Here is a 21,472-nt window from a genome sequence, read left to right as displayed (position 1 = left end):
GAGGAGATGGGGAAGCTGCAGAAAGATTTGGACAGGTTTGGAAAGTGGGCAAAGAAGTGGCAGATGGTGTACAGTGTGGGAAAGTGTGAGGTCGTGCACTTCGGGAAGAAGAATATAAGCATGGACTATTTTCTAAATGGGGAGAAGATTCAGAAGTCTGAAATGTAAAGAGACTTGAGAGTTCTAGTTCAGGATTCTCTCAAGGTACACTTGAGGTGGCACTGTGGTTCAGCGGTTAGCACTGCTGCCTCACAGCGCCAGGGACCTGGGTTTGATTCCACCCTTGGGAACTCTGTGGAGTTTGCCCATTCTCCCCATGTCTGCATGGGTTTCCTCCAGGTGGTCTGGTTTCCTCCCACAGTCCAAAGATACGTAGGCTAGGTGGATTGGCCATGCTAAATTGCCCATAGTGTTCAGGGATATGTAGATTCGATGGGTTATAGGATGGTGGGTCTGGATGGGATGTTCTGAGAGTGGGTGTGGACTTGTTGGGCCAAAGGGCCTGTTTCCACACTGTAGGGATTCTATGATGATGTAAACTTGCAGGTTGAATCAATAGTCAGGAAGGAAATGCAATGTTGATATTTATTTTGAGAGGACTTGAATAAAAAAAAGCAGGGATGTACTACTGAGGCTTTATAAGGCCCTGGTCAGGTCACATTTGGAGTATTGTGTGCAGTTTTGGGCCCCATACCTCAGAAAGGACGTACTGGCCCTGGAGCGGGTTCAGAGGATGTTTATGACAATGGTGTCAGGAATGAGAAGCTTAACATATGAGGAACGTTTGAGGGCTCTAGGGCTATACTCCTGGGAGTTTAGAAGGATGAGAATTGAAACTTACAGAATACTGAATGATCTGGACAAAGTGGATGTTGGGATAGCTGCTTCCATTGGTAGGAGAGTCTAGGACCCGCCGGCACAGCCTTAGAGTAAAGGGGCCTTTTAGAGCAGAGATAAGGAGATACGTCTTCAGCCAGAGAGTGGTAAATCTATAGAATTCACTCTCACAGAAGGCTGTGGAGGCCAGGTCATTGAGTACATTTAAGACTGAGATAGATAGGTTCTTGATTATCAAGGGGATCAAGGGTTACAGGGAGAAAGTGGGAGAAAAGGGTTGAGGAACAGCCATGATTGAATGGAGCAGACTCAATGGGCCGAATAGCCTATTTTCTGCTCCTGTGTCTTATGGTCTTGTGGTCTTATGGTAAAACACTGAATATTTTCAAGAAGGAGTTTGATCCCTTCAGCCCTAAGAATTAGATCTAAAGGCGTAGGGAGAAAGTGGGAACAGGGTACCGAACTGGATGATCGGCCATGGTCAGATTGCATGATGGAGCAGGGTTGAAGGCCTGAATGGCCTGTTCCTCCTATTTTCTATGTTCCTAAGGGAAGCTGTGCTCTCAGCTGACTGGGCACTAAGCTTCAGAATTACTTCTTTAAACAACTCCATTCTACCATGCCCTCTCCCCCACAAAGTCTCGCACTTTCATGCATGGTCTCCACCCCACCCCTTGCTACGCACACCCTCTCAAATACGTCCTCTCGCATTTTCATCATCTCTGACCCTGCCCTATTGCCCCCCCTCACTGTCACTACCCCTCGCCCGCTCACTGTCTCTGCCCCTCGTCCCTGCCATCTCTGCCGCTCACCCCTCACTGTTTCTACTCCTCGACCCCTTGCTCTCTCTACCCCTTGGCCCCTCACCATCTCTGCTCTTTGCCCCCTCACTGTCTCTATCCCTCGCCGCCGTCTCTGCCCCTTGCCCCTTCGCCGCCTCTACTCCTCGTCCCCTCGCTGTCTCCACCCCTCGCCATTTCTGCCCCTTACTGCCTCGTGTCTCCAACCCTCACCCCCTCGCCATCTCTATCCCTCACCCCCTTGCTGTCTCTGCCCCCTTCCCGTCTCTTGCCCGCTCCCCCCTCTCCCTCCCACCCTCTCCCCATCTCAGTTTCACCCTGTCTGCCCCTCTCACCCTTTTATTATCTCTGCCCCTCTCCCTCTCACTCTCTCACACACACTCTCCCCTCCTCTCTCTTCCTCTGTCTCTGTCTTAATCTCAGCCTCTCCCCCTTTCTTTAAGGTGCTTCCTAAAGCCTATGGTACCTGACGTCATGACTTGGTGTCAACGTTTCCCCAACATGAACCTCTGTGAAGTTGGTTTGGGACATTCTCATCATGTTAAAAGTTTTATTTAAATGCAAATTAAGTCATGTCCTGTTGGTTAATCTCTTTGCTTGGATTAATTTGTTAGCAATGATTATAACGCCATCTTCCTCCCCTGTGGCTCAGCTCATCTGATCATGCTTTCACTTGGCATTTGTGAGATCTTATAGTGCACAAATAAGCTGTGAACATTTCCCATTGTTACATTCAAATAAGGGAGTTGGAGTAGGCCATTCAGCCCCTCAAATTTGCTTATATTCACTAAGATCATGTCCGATCTATGATTCTATAATCTCTTTGAATTCCACTGTCCTATCCCTAATAAGAACCCTTCTACTTCCACCTTAAAAAATTTTCAATGATCCTCTCTCCGCACCTTCTAAGGCAGAGGTGTCCATTATCTCACAACCCTCTGAGTGAACAAAAGGTTCTCTTCATCTTGGTCCTACTAGGGGCGACTCCTAATTTCAAGCCAGTCCCTCCTAGTTCTGGACTGATCCACAAGAGAAAACATCTTTTCCATGTCTACCTCAAGAAGATTAATCAGGCTCATCTACACTTCAATCAAGTCATCGTGTTACAGAGATCTAAAACACAGAGAAAGGCCCTTTAGTCCATTGCGTCTGTCAGTCCAAAACAAGTACCCAACTATTCTAATCCCAGTTTCAACACTACACCCATAACGTTGAATGCCTTGAGTCACAAATGCACATCTAAGTACTTCTTTAATGTTGTAAGGGTTTCTGTCCCTATATGCAGTAAGTTCACCCTCTGGGTGAAAAGATCTTACCCCAGCCCCTCTAAACCTACTGCCCCTTAACTTAAATCTATGTCCCCTGGTAATTCATCCCTGCATCAAGGGGAAAAGTGTCTTCCTGTTTGAAATCACTCCGCAGAGGCCAGTATCCATCACAAAGTCACCCTTTATTTACACATGAACAGCCCGAAACGTCAGCTTTTGTGCTCCTGAGATGCTGCTTGGCCTACTGTGTTCATTCAGCTTTACACTTTGTTATCTTGGATTCTCCCGCATCTGCAGACCCCATTATCTCTTATCCTTGACTTTAGTCCTGCCTCGTTTCAATGTCAGCTCTTGGAGTGTATCTCTGACAGTCTTTGTTTTATGTCAGCCAGGGGTCCTAGATTGGACTAGATTAACAGCCCCAATCAGGGAACTCATATTCTATGAGGCTGCCTTACATTTCAATCACTACACTGTCTACCCTATCCATGCCCCTCACAATTTTATACACCTTAATCATATCTCCTCTCAATCCCCTTCCCTCTAAGGGACACAAGTATAGTCTATCCATTCTCTCTTCATAATGAAAGGCCACCCTCTGTCTTCTGGTGGAAATGAGCCCATTATGTCCAAACTTTCACTTGTTCCCGGTATTAATCCAATAAACCTCTTCCGGTTTGTCTCCACAACATTGATATCCTTCCCTGAGTAAGGAGGCCAGCATTCTGTCCACTTACAACAGTGACTGAGTTGGAGGATAGAACCGTGCACTGAATTTATTGAAGCTGTCGGGCTCTCTGAGGGTGAGCTTGCAGAGCGACGCTATGTGAGGGCAGAGATAATGGGAACTGCAGATGCTGGAGAATTCCAAGATAATAAAATGTGAGACTGGATGAACACAGCAGGCCAAGCAGCATCTCAGGAGCACAAAAGCTGACGTTTCGGGCCTAGACCCTTCATCAGAGAGGGCATTATAACGCCATCTTCCTCCCCTGTGGCTCAGCTCATCTGATCATGCTTTCACTTGGCATTTGTGAGATCTTATAGTGCACAAATAAGCTGTGAACATTTCCCATTGTTACATTCAAATAAGGGAGTTGGAGTAGGCCATTCCATATGTGAGGGCAGCCTGGATAGGCAGATTTGCATGCGAGAGGGGGTGGCGCTGACTTTGTTGTTGCCCGTTTCAGGGAGCTGGAGGTGACGGTCAGCTCGCTGGCAGCAGTGGAAGAAGAGAAGAAGCACCTTCACCATCTCTCTGAGTCCCTGCAGAACAACTTGGAGGTGAGGCTTTGAAATGGGATTTCCCTACCTGGAGTGTCAGTGCAGGGTGCAATAGCCTTGGGGCGTGGGGTTTGTCGCCGGGAGAGGAGCGCGGGGTGGGAGGATGGCTTCCTCGATTCACCAAATGTGCTGGTTTCTCCCCTCACCTAGGCGCTGTCTCAGGAGAAGCAGAGGACCTTGCAGAGGCTGAAGGACAGCGAGCACCAGGCTCAAGAGCTGAGCAGCAAGAACCAGCAGCTCTGCCAATCCAGCGGAACTTTAAGGGCCATCCTCCAGCAGATCGAAGAGGACATGAAGAAACTGCAACATGAGAAACAGCTAGCAGAGGAGAGGTGAGGAAAGGAGGGGCACTGATGGGTTTGGCTTTTCAAAGTTTTCAAAGCTCTCAAAGCTCTCCTTCCCCCACCCCCCCACCCCACTTTATACGGTGTATCCAGGAATTTCCCAACCTTTTAGCTACCCTCAGCAGCTCACCCTTCTGCTTTTCCTCCTTTAAGGCTCAAACCTTTGACCAACAGCTTGTGGACTTCAGGCCGCCTCATCAGTCTGGGTGATACATGTTCTTTGCTAACTCTCCTATGGATCTTCCGGGAAGTTGGGGGAGGTGTTAAGGATGCTATACAAATGCATGTACAAACCCCTATCATTGTTGCTGCTCTGACTAGGCTCTATGCTTAGGGATAGAATTTGTCGCACTCAGTAGTAACTCCAAACCTGGAAAATACCCTTAGTTTGTTGTCTCCCTTCCAACCCAATAAGTAGACAGCAAAAGGACTCCTTTGGCTGGGGAGGTGCTGGCCTAGTGGTATCATCGATGGATGTCAATCCAGAGATCCAGATAATGTTCTGGGGACAGGGTTTGAATCCCGCCACAGCAGTTGGTGGAACTTTATTTCAATAAATATCTGGAATTAAGTATCTAATGATGACCACGAACCCATTGTCAATTGTCAGGAAAAACCCATCTGGTTCACTTTAGGGAAGGAAACTGCCATCCTTACCTGATCTGGCCTACATGTGACTCCAGACCCACTGTAATGTGGTTGAGTCTTAACTGCCCACTGGACAATTAGGGATGGGCAATAAATGCTGCCTTGCCAGCCTGTGAATGAATAAAGACAAAAAAAAGTGTTTCGGCACACTGTAAGATGCGATATTAAGGTGCTATATCAATGCATGTTGTTGCCTTTCTCTCCCCTGCAGGCTACAGGAGAATGAAAAGAGAGCCTGTGCCCTGCAGGAGGAACGTGAGTTTTATTCCACCCAGTCCCAGGAGCTCCAGGTCTCGCTCTCGGAGCTGACAGCAGAGAAACAGAAGACAGAGAGTGAACTGAAGGTGAGAGCGCATTGCAGGATAGATTACTCAGCGTGTCCTCCGGGTTTGGAGGGAGAGGGGGATAGTTACGGGGCTGGGGGCAGTGAGTGCCGTGCTGGTTTCACTGGAGCACGGGGGACAGAGAGGTTAATTTGGGAACAGGATGTTGTATTGGAATGGCAAACTATTGGAGGACCACCCAATTGGTCTCAGCAATACAGGGGATCGCATCCCCTCCCTCTGAAATCAGCTGCAATCTGAATGGACAGTTCAGCAGTCTCGAGGGGCCGAATGGTGTATTTCTGCCCTTATTTCATACATTGTAAAAAGACAACCTTTGCCCAAGCTGCCTTGCATCAACAGAATTGTGCAGCATGGAAACAGACCTTTTGGCACAAAGGGTCCGTGCCGAGAAGGTTTCCGGAACCGAACTGGAGTCCCATTTACCCTCATTTGGTCCATGTCTCTCTAAACCTGTCCTTTCCATGCACCTGCCCAAATGTCTTTTAAAAGTCATGATTGTACCAGACTCCACCACTTCCCATGGCAACTTGTTCCATACACACACCACCCCCTGCATGAAAAAGGTGACCCTCGGGTCCCTTTTAAATCTTTCTCCTTTCAACTTAAACCTGTGCCCTCTAGTTTCGGACTCCCCTATCATGGGGAAAAGGCATTTGCCATTCACCTTATCCAAGCCCCTCATGATTTCATAAAACTCTACAAGGCTGACCCTCAATCTCCTAAGCTGCAAGGAGAAAGGTCCCAGCCTAGACGCTCTCCTTATAACTCAAATCCTCCAGTCTCGGTAATGTCCTTGTAAATCTTTTCTTGCCCTCTTTCCAGTTTAATATCATCCTTCCAATAGCGGGTGACCACAATTGTACACAGTACTCCAAATGTAGCTTTAACAAATGTTGTGTGCAGATGGAACATAATGTCCCAACTCCTGTACACACTGCTGTGACCAATGAAGGCAAACATGAGGTTCACAAGGAAGAGGTATTAGAAATCCTACAGAGGATGAAGATAGATAAGTCCCCTGGGCCGGATGGGGTTTATCCTAGGATCCTCTGGGAAGCCAGGGAGGAGATTGTCGAACCTTTGGCATTGATCTTTAACTCGCCATTGTCTACAGGAATAGTGCCAGACGACTGGAGGATAGCAAATGTGGTTCCCCTGTTCAAGAAGGGGAATAGAGACAACCCTGGTAATTATAGACCAGTGAGCCTTACCTCAGTTGTTGGTAAAGTGTTGGAAAAGGTTATAAGGGATAGGATTTATAATTATCTAGAAAAGAATAATTTGATTAGGGATAGTCAGTACGGTTTTGTGAAGGGAAGATCGTGCCTCACAAACCTTATTGAGTTCTTTGAGAAGGTGACCAAACAGGTAGATGAGAGTAAACTGGCTGATGTGTATATGGATTTCAGCAAGGCGTTCGATAAGGCTCCCCACAATAGGCTATTGTACAAATTGCGGAGGAATGGACTGGTGGGAGATATAGCAGTTTGGATCGGAAATTGGCTTGCTGAAAGAAGACAGAGGGTAATAGTTGATGGGAAATGTTCATCCTGGAGACCAGTTACTAGTGGTGTACCACAAGGGTTGGTGTTGGGTCCACTGCTGTTTGTCATTTTTATAAATGACATGGATGAGAGCGTAGAAGGATGCGTTAGTAAATTTGCAGATGACACTAAGGTCGGTGGAGTTGTGGATAGTGACGAAGGATGCTGTAGGCTGCAGAGAGACATAAATAAGCTGCAGAGCTGGGCTGAGAGGTGGCAAATGGAGTTTAGTGCAGACAAGTGTGATGTGATGCACTTTGATAGGAGTAACTGGAAGGCAAAGTACAGGGCTAATGGTAAGATTCTTAGTAGTGTATATGAACAGAGAGATCTCAGTGTCCATGTACACGGATCCTTGAAAGTTGCCACCCAGGTTGACAGGGCTGTTAAGAAGGCATACAGTGTTTTAACTTTGATTAATAGAGGGATCGAGTTCCAGAACCAAGAGGTTATGCTGCAGCTGTACAATACTCTGCTGCGGCCGCACTTGGAGTATTGTGTATAGTTCTGGTCACCGCATTATAAGAAGGATATGGAAGCTTTGGAAAGGGTGCAGAGGAGATTTACTAGGATGTTGCCTGGTATGGATGGAAGGTATTATGAGGAAAGGCTGAGGAACTTGAGACTCTTTTCATTAGAGAGAAGAAGGTTGAGAGGTGACTTAATAGAAACATATAAAATAATCAGAGGGTTAGATAGGGTGGATAGGGAGAGCCTTTCTCCTAGGATGGTGACAGCGAGCACAAGGGGGCATAGCTTTAAATTGAGGGGTGGAAGATATAGGACAGATGTCAGAGGTAGTTTCTTTACTCAGAGAGTAGTAAGGGAATGGAATGCTTTTCCTGCAACGGTAGTAGATTCGCCAACTTTAGGTACATTTAAGTCGACATTGGATAAGCATATGGACGTACATGGAATAGTGTAGGTTAGATGGGCTTCAGATTGGTATGACAGGTCGGCACAACATCGAGGGCCGAAGGGCCTGTACTGTGCTGTAATGTTCTATGTTCTATGTTCTATGCCAAGTGCCAGTCTCACTACCGTTTCTACCTTTGACACCAAAGGAACTATGTACTTGCACCCCTCAGTGGTCATCACTCCCCAGGGCCCCACCATTAACTGTGTAAGACCTGCCCTGGTCTGTCCTACCAAAATGCAACACCTCACCTTTACCTAAAGTAAACTCCACCTGCCATTTCAATCATGGGGACCGAGCAGTTGGCCAATTCTCAAATCCTCGGGTGAATGTTACGAGAGGATACATTCTCACCCATGACTCGATGGTTAGCTGCCTAGCTTCTAAACTGAACGGCGATCCCACTCAAGACCCGAGTATGGAATCCAGAGTCCAAAGGTTGATCCCAGTGCCCTGACCACTGCTTACCCCTCAAGCAGTTTTCATGAAAACAGATCATTCAGTGATTATCATGACACGTTTACCAGGAACTTGCTGCGTGCAAGTTGGCTGCTACATAACTGCAAATTCCTCAAGAACTGGAAAGCACTGTGGATATCCTGCAGACACCATGTAAATGCAAGTCTTCCTTTCTCTCCGTGGAGTCTGCAGCCTCAATTTTGTTTAGTTTTTCAAAGTGTTCAGTTCTCTGCAATGAATCTTGATTCTAGGAGGAGCTTCTTGTGCAGTATCCTCCTGTGGTTTAATGCATCGACCGTTCTGGTCTAACTAGGCAAGTCTCATTGAATGAAAGTGACAAAGTTTATCATTTACTGGAATTATTTAGTGATTACATGACGATGACCAGCATTACCACAGGCTGTGATAGGAGCCCAAGTCTGTCTCCTACTGTCTGTCTGGGATGTCCTAGACCGTCCTGGTGATCTCAATGACCATGGATGGAAGGTGCTCCAGCTAGAGAAGCAACATGGGCTCCAGGTTTTGGCACCTAGGAGGCACTACATTGTAATTACAAGGCTGAGAGTTTCATGGACACAAGTTTTTGGACATGGTCACTGTGTCGTTTAAGGAAGTGTAGCAGTGAATGAATGGGTAACCACCAAACAGACCTTACAGGCAGTGAGGGAATCCCACCCCAAGTGCATCCTGCTCACAAATCAACATCAGCCTTGGAAAGCCGATCAGCCCAGTAGGTCAGCTAGAGCCTTGGACATGGCACTGTGCATGGTCGACCTGCAAGGGAGATGTAGTGGAAAGAGGAGAAAATGTGGAAGGCCAATGATAGCTATTAGTAAGAGTAAAAAACAGGGTTCCAGCAACTGGAGAAGTGACTCCAGGATGCTTTATTGGCTCTGGGGTGCAACAATCAAGGATGTGACAGAATGGCTGTTGGATATTCTGTAGGAGAAAGATCAACACCCAGAGGTTGTGGCCTATATTGGGGCCAAGAACATGGGAAGAAAGAGAAACAAGGTCCTGAAAGAAGACCTTAGGAAGTTAGCTAGGAAAGTAAAAATTAAGATTTAACTCATTATTCCCAGCACCACACGGGAGTATAGATGATTTAAGATAGAAAAAGATACAGAAGATGAATTTATAAGCTAGAGGAATGGGAAACACTTTAGAATCCAGACGCGCTGGGACCTTTTCTGGGAGTGGTGGGTCCTGTACAAAAAGTTGAAATAATAATAATACTAATTTTTTTAGTCATTCCTATGACGTGGGCATTGCTGGCTGGCCAGCATTTATGTCCCCATCCTAGCTGTTCTTAAGTAGGGTGGTGAGCATTTTTAAAAGTAAATTCATCACAGTTCTTTCAGAGCACAGAGCTGCTCTTTCATTAGGCAGAAAGAGAGGCAACTGGTGGAAGGGAGAGGTTGTGAAGGACACTGCTTTATGATAACCTCAGCCAGTGTGAGAATTGAAGTCATGGTGTTGGCATCAATCCAATTCTGGGAATAGTGGGACCTGTACAGGTTAGAGTAGTAATGAGATGTAATCTGAATAGGAACAGGACAAATGTCCTTGTGGGGAGGTTAGGTAATATTGTTAGATTTAAAGTAGATTGATGGAGAGATGGGCTTCTGACAAGTAGCTCATGGGAGAGAAGCAGAGATGAAATTAGAAGTGAGAGTCTGAAATGCAGAGGAAACATAGGCTAGATAAGAAAGAAGTGAGTTTAGCAAGGCTAAATACATTTTGATGCAAGAGGCCTAAGGAATAAGATAAGTGATCCGAAGACACAGATAGGCACGTGTGAGTATGATATCCTGGCTATAACCAAGACTTGGAAGATGGGCAACCTTGATGGATCAACATTCCTGCAGGTATCCAGCCAAGATAGTGAGTGAAGAGTAGGGAGCTGCTGGATGGTTGCAATATTGATCAAGGAGTTGACTATGGAGATGAGGAGGGTTGATATCTTGTAAAGGTCACTCAATGAGATCATATGGCAAGTCGTAAAAATACAAAAATGTTGAACACATTACTGCACCTGACACTGTGGGTCCTCAAACATTCAAAGGGAGAGGGAGCAATAAAGGGTGAGAACGAGAGAGGGTGAAAGAGAGAGAGAGAGAGACAGACAGACAGACAGAAAGAGAGACAGAAAGAAAGACAGAGAGAGGGAACAAGAGAAACAAAGTGAGAGAGAGAGAATCAAATAATTAATCAGCTTTCAGAGAATGCAAGAGTAATATGGGTATAAACGGATGGGATATTTTACTCTCCAAACACCAACTGGGATAGTTTGTGCCAGCAAGAAGGGGAGGGAGCAAAATTCTTCAAACTTATTCAGGAGAATTTTTTCACCCAGTCAATGGAAAAATCCCAGAAAGGGAGGGAGCAGTTCTTAACCCAATATTTGGAATTGAGCTCAGCAGTTGAAAGGCATCAAGGGTAGAACAGAGATAACACAGTATGGAGCTGGAGGAAGTGATAATGGGAACTGGAGATGCTGGAGAATCCAAGATAACAAAGTGTGGAGCTGGATGAACACAGCAGGCCAAGCAGCATCTCAGGAGCACAAAAGCTGACGTCTCGGGCCTAGACCCTTCTTCAGAGAGGGGGATGGGGAGAGGGAACTGGAATAAATAGGGAGAGAGGGGGAGGCGGACCGAAGATGGAGAGAAAACAAGATAGGTAGAGAGGAGAGTATAGGTGAGGAGGTAGGGAGGGGATAGGTCAGACCAGGGAAGATGGACAGGTCAAGGAGGCGGGATGAAGTGGTAGGTAAGAATTGGAGGTGCGGCTTGAGGTGGGAGGAAGGGATGGGTGAGAGGAAGAACAGGTTAGGGAAGCAGAGACAGGCTGGGCTTGTTTTGGGATGCAGTGGGGGGAGGGGAAGAACTGGGCTGGTTTTGGGATGCAGTGGGGGAAGGAGAGATTTTGAAGCTTGTGAAGTCCACATTGATACCATTGGGCTGCAGGGTTCCCAAGTGGAATGTGAGTTGCTGTTCCTGCAACCTTCAGGTGGCATCATTGTGGCACTGCAGGAGGCCCATGATGGACATGTCATCTGAGGAATGGGAGGGGGAGTTGAAATGGTTCCCTCACCTTCCTGGACCTCTCAGTCTCCATCTCAGGTAACCAGCTAGAAACTGATGTCCATTTCAAACCCACTGACTCCCCCAGCTACCTAGAATACACCTCCTCCCACCCACCCTCCTGAAAAAAATCCATCCCCTATTCCCAATTCCTCTGCCTCCGCTGCATCTGCTCCCAGGATGAGGCATTCCACTCCCGCACATCCCAGATGTCCACGTTCTTCAAGGACCGCAACTTTCCCCCCGCAGTGGTCGAGAATGCCCTTGACCGCGTCTCCCGCATTTCCCGCAACACTGTCCTCACACCCCGTCCCCGCCACAACCGTCCCCGCCACAACCGTCCCCAGAGGATCCCCCTCGTTCTCACATACCACCCCACCAACCTCCGGATACAACGTATCATCCTCCGACACTTCCGCAATCTACAATCCGACCCCACCACCCAAGCTATTTTTCCATCCCCACCCTTGTCTGCCTTCTGGAGAGACCACTCTCTCTGCAACTCCCTTGCCCACTCCACACTCCCCTAGAATCCAACCACACCCGGCACCTTCCCCTGCAACCGCAGGAAGTGCTACACTTGCCCCCACACCTCCTCCCTCACCCCCATCCCAGGCCCCAAGATGACCTTCCATATCAAGCAGATGTTCACCTGCACATCTGCCAATGTGGTATATTGTATCCATTGCACCCGGTGTGGCCTTCTCTACACTGGGGAAACCAAGCGGAGTCTTGGGGACCGCTTTGCAGAACACCTCTGCTCGGTTCGCAACAAACAACTGCACCTCCCAGTTGTGAACCATTTCAACTCCCCCTCCCATTCCTCAGACGACATGTCCATCATGGGCCTCCTGCAGTGCCACAACAATGCCACCCGAAGGTTGCAGGAACAGCAACTCATATTCCACTTGGGAACCCTGCAGCCCAATGGTATCAATGTGGACTTCACAAGCTTCAAAATCTCCCCTTCCCCCACTGCATCCCAAAACCAGCCCAGTTCTGCCCCTCCCCCCACTGCATCCCAAAACCAGCCCAGCCTGTCTCTGCTTCCCTAACCTGTTCTTCCTCTCACCCATCCCTTCCTCCCACCTCAAGCCGCACCTCCATTTCCTACCTACCACCTCATCCCGCCCCCTTGATCTGTCCATCTTCCCTGGACTGACCTATCCCCTCCCTACCTCCTCACCTATATTGTCCTCTCTACCTATCTTGTTTTCTCTCCATCTTCGGTCCACCTCCCCCTCTCTCCGTATTTATTCCAGTTCCCTCTCCCCATCCCCCTCTCTGAAGAAGGGTCTAGGCCTGAGACGTCAGCTTTTGTGCTCCTGAGATGCTGCTTGGCCTGCTGTGTTCATCCAGCTCCACACTTTGTTATCATGGAGCTGGAGGAACACAGCAGGCCAGGCAACATCAGAGGAGCAGGAAAGTTGACGTTTCAGGTTAGGACTCTTCTTGAGAAATGGGGAGGGGGAACGGACCTCTGAAATATATGGACTGGAGGGCCGGGGCTGGGGAAGGTAGTGGGATGGTGACAGGTGAGTGCAGGTAGGGAGTGATGGGGATTGGTCAGTGAGATGGGAGGATTAGATAGGTGGTGAAGAAGTTGGACAGGTTGTGTCAGATCAAGGAGATCGGGATGAGAGGGAGGTTTGGATATGGGATGAGGCCAGGGGTGGGGAGATTTAAAAACTGGTGATTTCCATATTTAGGCCATCGGCTGTAGGCTCCCAAGGCAGAATATGATGTGCTGCTCCTCCAGTTTACAGGTTATGTCATTGTGACACTGGAGGAGGCCCAGGATGGACATGCTGCCCAGGGAGTGGGAGGGTGAGTTAAAATTGTTAGCGACCGGAAGGTGTTGTTTGTCACGAACAGAGCACAGATGCTCTACGAAACGGTCTCTGAGCCTCCGCTTGGTCTCACCAATGTAGAGGAGGCCACATTGTGAGCAATGGATACAATAGACCGCCTTGGCAGATATGCAGGTGAACCTTTGTCTGATGCGGAAGGTTCTTTTGGTGCCTTGAATGGAGGTGAGGGGGCAGGTGTAGGGGCAGTTGTAGCACTTTCTGTGGTTGCAGGGAAAGGTGCCAGGGTGAGGGGACCGGTGGGGAGTGTGGAGCGGACAAAGGAGTCGTGGAGAGAGTGGTCCCTGTAGAAGGCAGATAGGGGTGGGGAGGGAAATATATCCTTCGTATTGGGGTCAGATTGCATGTGGTGGAAGTGGCGGAGGATGATACGCTGGATACGGAGGTTAGTGGGGTGATACATGAACAGAGCGGAAGGCCACCCCTTAGTCTGTAGGAAGTGGGAGGAGTTGATGGAGACGTTGTTAAGGGTAAGGATGAGTTCAGTTAAGCGAAGAAGTGTGTTGGTGGAGCCTGTTGGAGATAAAAAAGTGGAAGGCTTTAAGGCCATCCGCATGGGGAATGCAAGTATCCATAGTGAAGATGAGGTGTTGGGGGCCAGGGAATTGGAAGATTTGGAGGAGGTGGAGGGTGTGGGTGGTGTCCCAGACGTAGGTGGGGAGTTCCTGGACCAGGGGGAGCAAACAGAGTCAAGGTAAGCAGAGGTGAGTGTTATAATGACACTACCCATAAACTGGAGAAGCATCACCTCATATTCCGCCTCGGGACCCTACAGCCCGATGGCCTAAATATGGAATTCACTAGCTTTAAAATCACCCCACGCCCGGCATCATTCCATATCCAGCACCCGCTCTCATCCCCGCCTCCTTGATCTGACACAACCTGTCCACCTTCTCTCCTAACTATCCTCCATTCCTTCCACCTCACTGACCAATCCCCACCACTGCCTACCTGCACCCACCTACCACCATCCCACCTAGCTTCCTCAGCTCCACCTGTCCTCTATTTATTTATTACAGATCTCCCCTCCACATCCCCCATTTCTGAAGAAGGGTCCTGACCCAAAACGTCAGCTTTCCTGATCCTCTGATGCTGCCTGGCCTGCTGTGTTCCTCCAGCTCCACATTGTGTTATCTCTGACTCCAGCTTTGGCAGTTCTTACTGTCTATCAGGAGAACAGCAGATACTGACCATAACTCAGTTAGATTCAGGGTGGTTACGGACAGGGAAAAGAATGGGCCAGGAACAAAAATTCCAAACTGAGGAGTGGTTAATTTTACTCCGTTAAGATACAGTTTGGCTTAAGTGTCACTATTAGCGGATAAAACTGTCTCGAGTAGCAAGAGGCATTCCCTAAGGAGAAAATAGCAGAGTTCAGCATGAGTATATTCCCATAACAATAAAGGTTGAGACCAAGACCGGAGAATGCTGGATACCATGGGAGAAAGGTTAAGCTTAAAGAGAAAAATGAGAGGCTTATGGCAGATACAGATGTTTCAGTATGACTAGGTTCCTACAGGAGTACAAAAAAGGCGGGAAAAAATTAAAAGTGCAGACGAGGACTTAAAAATGAAATTAGGAACATTAAGAAGATGCATGAGAAAGCATTGGATGGAAAAGAATGGTGGAAACCCAAAGGTGTTCTTTAAACACGTAAAAAGTAAGAGACTAATAGGGAAAGATAGGATCCATTGGCAGAGGTAATATGTGCATGGCCACAGAAAACATTGGGATGATCTTCAATGAATACTTCCAACGCAAAGGATGATGCAGTTGTAGACGTCAGGATGGAGGACTGTGAAATTTTCAGAGAAATTAACAGAGAGAGAGATGGTCTCAGCAGCCTTAAAAGTGGATAGATCTGCAATCCCAGATGATATCTGTCCCAGGCTGTTGAAGGAGACAAAGCAGGGGATATGACAGGCCCTAGCAGTAATTGTCAGATCCCCTCTCTCCACAATAATCTCCAATAGCAAACAACAACCCATATGACATCCAATGTATGATATCTAATATTGATCTTTAATATGTTCTAAAACCTCACTGAAATGGCTACAATGTCTTTCTCCTCTGTGAATACATAAGAGAAACATTCATTGAAGACCTCAACCAAATCCTCTCGGTCCACATAAAGGTTGCTCCTTTGGTCTCCAATAGGTTCCACTCATTCCCTGGTAACCCTCTTGCTCTTAAAATGCTTTGGGGCTTTTCTTAATTCCATCCACCAAAGATTTTGTTAACACTTTTTGCTCTCTGAATTCCATTTTTTGAGCCCGCTCTACAAACACTATACTTTTGAAGAGCCTCCCCTGTTTTTAATGCTCTGTACCTGATGTATGCTTTATTTCTTTCTCATCATCGAATTCTCGATATCCTTGGGCTTGCTGTCCTTGCCTTTCAATCTTAGAGGATCATGCTTGGCCCTCACTATGTTACTACTTTTTCAAAACTCCCACTTTCTAGATTTAGACTTACCTGCAAGTAGCTGCTCCCAGACCATGTTTGTCAGATCCTGCCTAATGATATTGAAATTGGCCTCCCTCCAATTTATTACAGAGTATTGTCACTATCCCCAGTATGTTTGTCCACTGATAGTTCAAACTCTCGATTTCCTAGGATTGGGTCTAACACAGCTCCACCTCTAGTAGGTATGTCTCTGTACTGGCACAAAAAGCTTTCTTGGATGCAATTTTAAAATTCCATCCTGTCTAATCTTTTCACATTAAGGTAATCCCACTTGATTAGATTAGATTCCCTACAGTGTGGAAACAGGCCCTTTGGCCCAACAAGCCCACACTGCCCCTTACAGCATCCCACCCAGACCCATGCCCCTATAAACCACACACCCCTGAACACTTTGGGCAATTTCGCATGGCTAATCCACCTAGCCTGCACATCTTTGGACTGTGGGAGGAAACTGGAGCACCTGGAGAAAACCCATGCAGACATGGGGAGAAATGTGCAAACTCCACACAGACAGTTGCCCAAGGCTGGATTTGAACCCGGGTCCCTGGCACTGTGAGGCTGCAGTGCTAACCACTGAGCCACCGTCCTGCCCCTGATGTTAACAAAATCCTTGATACTGAAATCCTATTCCTCTGAAACCTATCTGTGATTTGCCTACATATCTGCTTCTTACAAACTTATAAGGGGCAGCATGTTGGCTTCGTGGCTAGCACTGCTGCCTCACAGTGCTAGGGACCGCAGTTCAATTCCAGCCTTGGGTGACTATCTGTGTGGGTTTCCTCTGGTTCTCAGGTTTTGTCCTATAGGCCAAAGATGTGCAGGTTAGGTGGATTGACCATACTAAATTGCCCAATAGTGTTAGGGATGTGTAAATTAGGTGCGTTTGCGATGGAAATGCAGGGTTACAGGGAAAGGGTAGGGGAATTGGTCTGTGTAGGATGCTCTTCAGAGGAGCGGGGCAGACTTGTTAGGCCAAATGGCCTGATTCCACACTTCAGAGATTCTATGATCCTGTCTATCTCCTTCTGACTGTTGGGAGGCCTGTAGTATAATTCCAGCAAAGTGATTGCCCCTAAGCTCTACCCAGATGGCCTCATTTGAAGATCCTTCTGACACATCCTCCTTCATTTATGCAGTGATGGTTTCCTTTATCAATAATGCAATGTTCCCACCTCTCCTACATCCACCCATCATCCCTGAAACTTATATACCCAGGAATGTTGAGCTGCCAGTCCTGTCCTTCCTTCAACCATGTCTCAGTGATTGCAACAACATCATATTCCCACGAGCTGATCAATTGTAAGTTCATCCACCTTGCCAGTCAGACTCCTTGCATTAAAATAGATACATTTTAACTTTCTGGGCCTCCCATGTGCCTTATTCTTCTTCATCTACTGGAGTATCCTAGTACTCCTTCTATATCTGATTGAGCATTGCTCCTGACTTACGTCTGTTCTCCATTCTCCTGACAGATCAGTTTAAAACTTACCCATGCAAAACTCCCATCAGGGGTACTGGACCCACTCCAGTTTAGGTACAATCTGTCCAGCGTGTACAGGTCCCACCTACCCCGGGAAAGTGTTCCAACAATCCTAAAGTCGAAAGGTCTCCTTTCTACACCATCCCTTTAGCCACGCCTTCATCTGATCTACAGTGCACTCAGTGGCACACAGCTCAACAGTAATTTTTATTTTATTTATGCATTTTGTGGGATGTGGGCATCGCTGGTAGGGCACAGCATTTCTTGCCCGTCCCTAGTTTCCCTTGGGAAGGTGGTGGTGAGCTGCCTTTTTGAACCACAGCAGTCTACCTTCTGTGGATTGGCCCACAATTCCAGCAGGGAGGGAATTCCAGGATTTTGACCCAGCAACAGTGAAGGGATGGTGATATATTTCCAAGTCAGGATGGTGAGTAGTTTGGAGGGGGATCTTGCAGGGGGTGGTATTCCCATGTAACTGCTGCACTTGTCCTTCTAAATGGAAGTGGTCATGTGTTTGAAAGGTGCTGTCTGAGGATCTTTGGCGAATTTCTGCAGTGCATCTTGTACACACGGTTTCTACTGAGCGTCAGTGGTGGAGAGAGTGAATGCTTGTGGATGTAGTGCCAGTCAAGCGGGCTGCTTTGTCCTGGATGGCGTAAAGCTTCTTGAGTGCTGTTGGGACTGCACTCATCCAGGCAAGTGGGGAGTATTCCATCACACTCCTGACTTGTGGACAGGCTTTGAGGAATCAGAAGGATTATTCCTAGCTTCTGACCTGCTCTTGTAGCCACTGTCTTTATGCAGTGAGTCTAGTTGAGTAATTCAGAGATTACAACCTCAGTTGCTTACCTCTTTAGTCTACTACCCAGCTTTCTAAACTCCTGTTGCAGGACATAATTTCTTTTCTTACCTATATCATTGGCACCAACTCTGACCATGACCTGCTGGCTGTTCACCATCCCTCATCAGAATGCCACTCTGAGACATTCCTGGCCCTGGCATCAGGTAGGCAACATGGCATTTGAGAGTCTCATTTGCCACCACAGAGTCCCCTGTCAGTTCCCCTTGCAATTGAGTGCCCTATCACTGAAGCTCTCACAGTCTTTGTCCTCCCCTACTGGGTAGAACAAACACAACTTCCCCCAAGACACCAATGCCTACCACCCCCCCCCCGCCCCCAACTTGGTCTGTCGTTTTGAGAAGGAGATGGTCATAGTCGACTCCTGAGCTGCCTGCTCACAATTACTAGTCTTCCTGGTGGTCACTTAACTCTTCTCTGTCTGTGTAGTCCTTACTGGTGGCATGACTAGCTCCCAAAATGTGCTTTTCCATGATGTTCTCAGCTTCAGGGATGCTCCGTAGTGAGCTCCATCACAGCTGCAGGCACTCCAACGGGAGACTGGGAGTGCCCCTGATTCCCCACTTACTGCAGGAGGAGCATTCCACAGGGCCAAGCTCTCCTGCCATTGTGAGCGTTACCGACTACAAATGATAAAACTAGGAGCAATTTATTCAACCTCACCCAATACTCACCAAATCAGATTTCTCACACTGTCTGTCTTCGTTCCAAACTACAAACCACAAAAGTGCACTCTGTTTCCCACTCTGTACTACTCTGTCATTCCCTGAAGCTGGTTCCTAAGCAGCCAATCACCTCACTGTTTCCCCCTGTCCAGGATGAAATTCTATTTTTACTTTTATTGCTCACTGCTCAGCACAAGCTCCTATCTGACAGGCTCCACTGTGATATTCCAATTCCTGGTGAGCAATTGTCCCTGCAATCTGGTTTTCCTATGCTTTGTGCTGGGTTCCCGATCCTCATGTTCAATTTATCCTGTTAAAAAAACTTTACAAACTATGAATCAACAAAAATGTTGGGGGTGGGGAGAAGCATCTCTTCCCTTTGCGCTGAGATGCCACACTATACCAGAATCCCCGAGATTACACACTTGTTCAGGCTATGCCTGGCTGTGATCTGTACTTCCGGACTGTGTGAACACCGTATGATTCTATGTGCCCTGATGCCCCATGCAGCTGAGTAGCCTGCGGTCACACAACCTGGGAAAAGCCACACCCAATCCTTGAGCAACTAGAGGAATATCTGTGCAATTTTAGCTGGGCTAACAGCAGGCAGCCAAGTTTCAGAGGGAGAAGGGAGCAATGATGGACTTTCACAGTGTGGGGTCAGTAAAATGCAAAGCTGTCGGGATACAGGGAGCACGGTGGAACAGAAACAAGTCAGCAGAGTGGAAAGTAGCAGCTCACTTGTGGAGGAGTGTTGTGCCTGGGATGCAGGCAGTATTGAGGGAACTGCCCAGAGTTTGTCTTTGGGATTTTGTTGCTGATAACTGTAACATGGGTTTGCCACTGCAGTGCTGAGTGACAGGTGAGTCAAAACTAAGAGGATCAACTGAGGAAGAGTCAGGCATAGGACGAAGTGACAGAAAGATGGATTGTTTTGGGCCCCAGATGTCACCAGCTCTTTCTTACAAAAGTTGACCTTTTCTTCCTTTCACCCCTCTGCTAGGAGGAGATTAAATCCCGTGCAGAACTGGAACGTAGACTGCAAGAGGCAGAGGAAGCTTTGCAGAGGCTGGAGCAGGGCCTGAGCTCGGCTGAACGTACAGTGGAGAAAAATGAGCGAATGAAAGGAGACGTGGGCGAGTTAAGAAGTAAGTGATAGTGATGCTACTGCCAAAAGATGACTATCAGCTGAGGGGCAGTTACGGGGTGAGGAATTAGACTGGCACTCCCGCACGGCACTGAGGAAGTACTGCACTGTTGGAGCTGCCTTCTTATTTTGTATTGGGCATCACACAGAGGTCCTGCCTCATCTCACCCAATGGACGCCAGGGATGCCATGGCCATTGCAAGAAGAGCAGGTTGGTATTCTCCAGTCTCCTGGCCAAAATTTATCCAACAAAATTCATAGCGAGCCATGTCAAGAAAGGACTTGCATTTGCCTAGCACTGTTTGTGACTTTGTGGCTCCTCAATGAATCAGAGTCATTGGGAACGTGGCAGCAGCTCATACACAGCAAGATCCCATGGCAGTGATGTGACGGACAAGCAGATGATCTGTTGGAGTGGATGTAAATGTTGGCCAGGAAACGTTAGGACTGGTGACCAAGCACTTAGTCAGCGGTAAGTCTTAAGGGAGCATCTCAAAGAAGAAGAAAGGGAGAGACGGAGAGATTAAGGGAGGGAATTTGAATGTTTTCAAACTCAGGCACTGAAAACACGGCCACCAGCGGTGGGATGAAGGGACATGAGTGACTGGACAGACACCAGGATTGGAGGACCACCATTTCTGTGAGTCTGTAGGGTTGGAGGCAGTTAGCAAAATGAAGAGTGGATGAGCCCATGTTTGAATGTTAAAAGCAAAGGCAATAGTTTCAAGAATTGAGGCTGGGGTCAGTACAGGTCAATGTAAAACATATGGTGAATGGTGTGAGGCCAGCAGGGGAGTGGTTGCGAATATTTTTAGGGAGTACCTGGTATTCAGTCTTTTATTTTCAGAAGAAGATCATTCAGACAGTCTAGGCATTCTATTTCTCTCCACTTTCCTCCCCTTCAATTATGATTTCCCCAAAACTCACCACTCCTCTCCCAATATCCTGACATGCAAGTGCATTCCCACACACTGTCTTATTAAGACCAAGACGTGGTGTTACCATGGGTGGAGTGCGGGTTCATCTAGAAGACTCCTTGGTGCTGAACCCAGGGCATGTTTAGGTGTATGGAACCCAACTCTCTCAACAGGCCAAGGGCTACAAAAGAGACAGAGAGAAGACCACCTACAGCTTGGAAAAGCTTGCCTTAGCGCAATGAGAGCCGTATAACCCGGAAATTAACACACTGCCAACAGAGTCAAACCAATGAACATTTAGTTCATTTGAAGCTGCTGAGCTGGCTGACAGAATGACATAAGAAATAGGAACAGGAAGAGGTCATTCTGGCCCTCAATTGGCCAATGACCCCACCACTCATTGGCTGACCTGCTCCAGATCCTCGCCTCTTTATAACCAGCTCCTCATAGCCCTCACCTCCCCGATATTTCCAAAATCTATCCACGCCTCTGCTTTAAACACTTCCACTGGCTTCCACAACTCTTTGGGATAGAGAT

General features: G+C 47.6%; 1 protein-coding gene across 3 annotated transcripts in view; it reads left to right on the top strand.

Annotated features, from left to right (window-relative positions):
- Positions 1 to 21,472, top strand: part of plekhd1 (pleckstrin homology domain containing, family D (with coiled-coil domains) member 1) — a 94,653-nt gene that overhangs the window by 46,914 nt on the left and 26,267 nt on the right. For all 3 annotated transcript variants that reach the window (XM_059649352.1, XM_059649351.1, XM_059649353.1), the window contains exons 8-11: positions 4,096 to 4,189; positions 4,340 to 4,521; positions 5,393 to 5,525; positions 19,875 to 20,019. In XM_059649352.1, the coding sequence (XP_059505335.1) occupies positions 4,096 to 4,189; positions 4,340 to 4,521; positions 5,393 to 5,525; positions 19,875 to 20,019 (554 nt within the window). The remainder of the gene's footprint in view (positions 1 to 4,095; positions 4,190 to 4,339; positions 4,522 to 5,392; positions 5,526 to 19,874; positions 20,020 to 21,472) is intronic.

This window comes from Stegostoma tigrinum, chromosome 10 (genome assembly GCF_030684315.1).
Source record: "Stegostoma tigrinum isolate sSteTig4 chromosome 10, sSteTig4.hap1, whole genome shotgun sequence".
Taxonomy (NCBI): Eukaryota; Metazoa; Chordata; class Chondrichthyes; order Orectolobiformes; family Stegostomatidae; genus Stegostoma; species Stegostoma tigrinum.
This window is presented reverse-complemented; position numbering and strand designations above follow the sequence as displayed.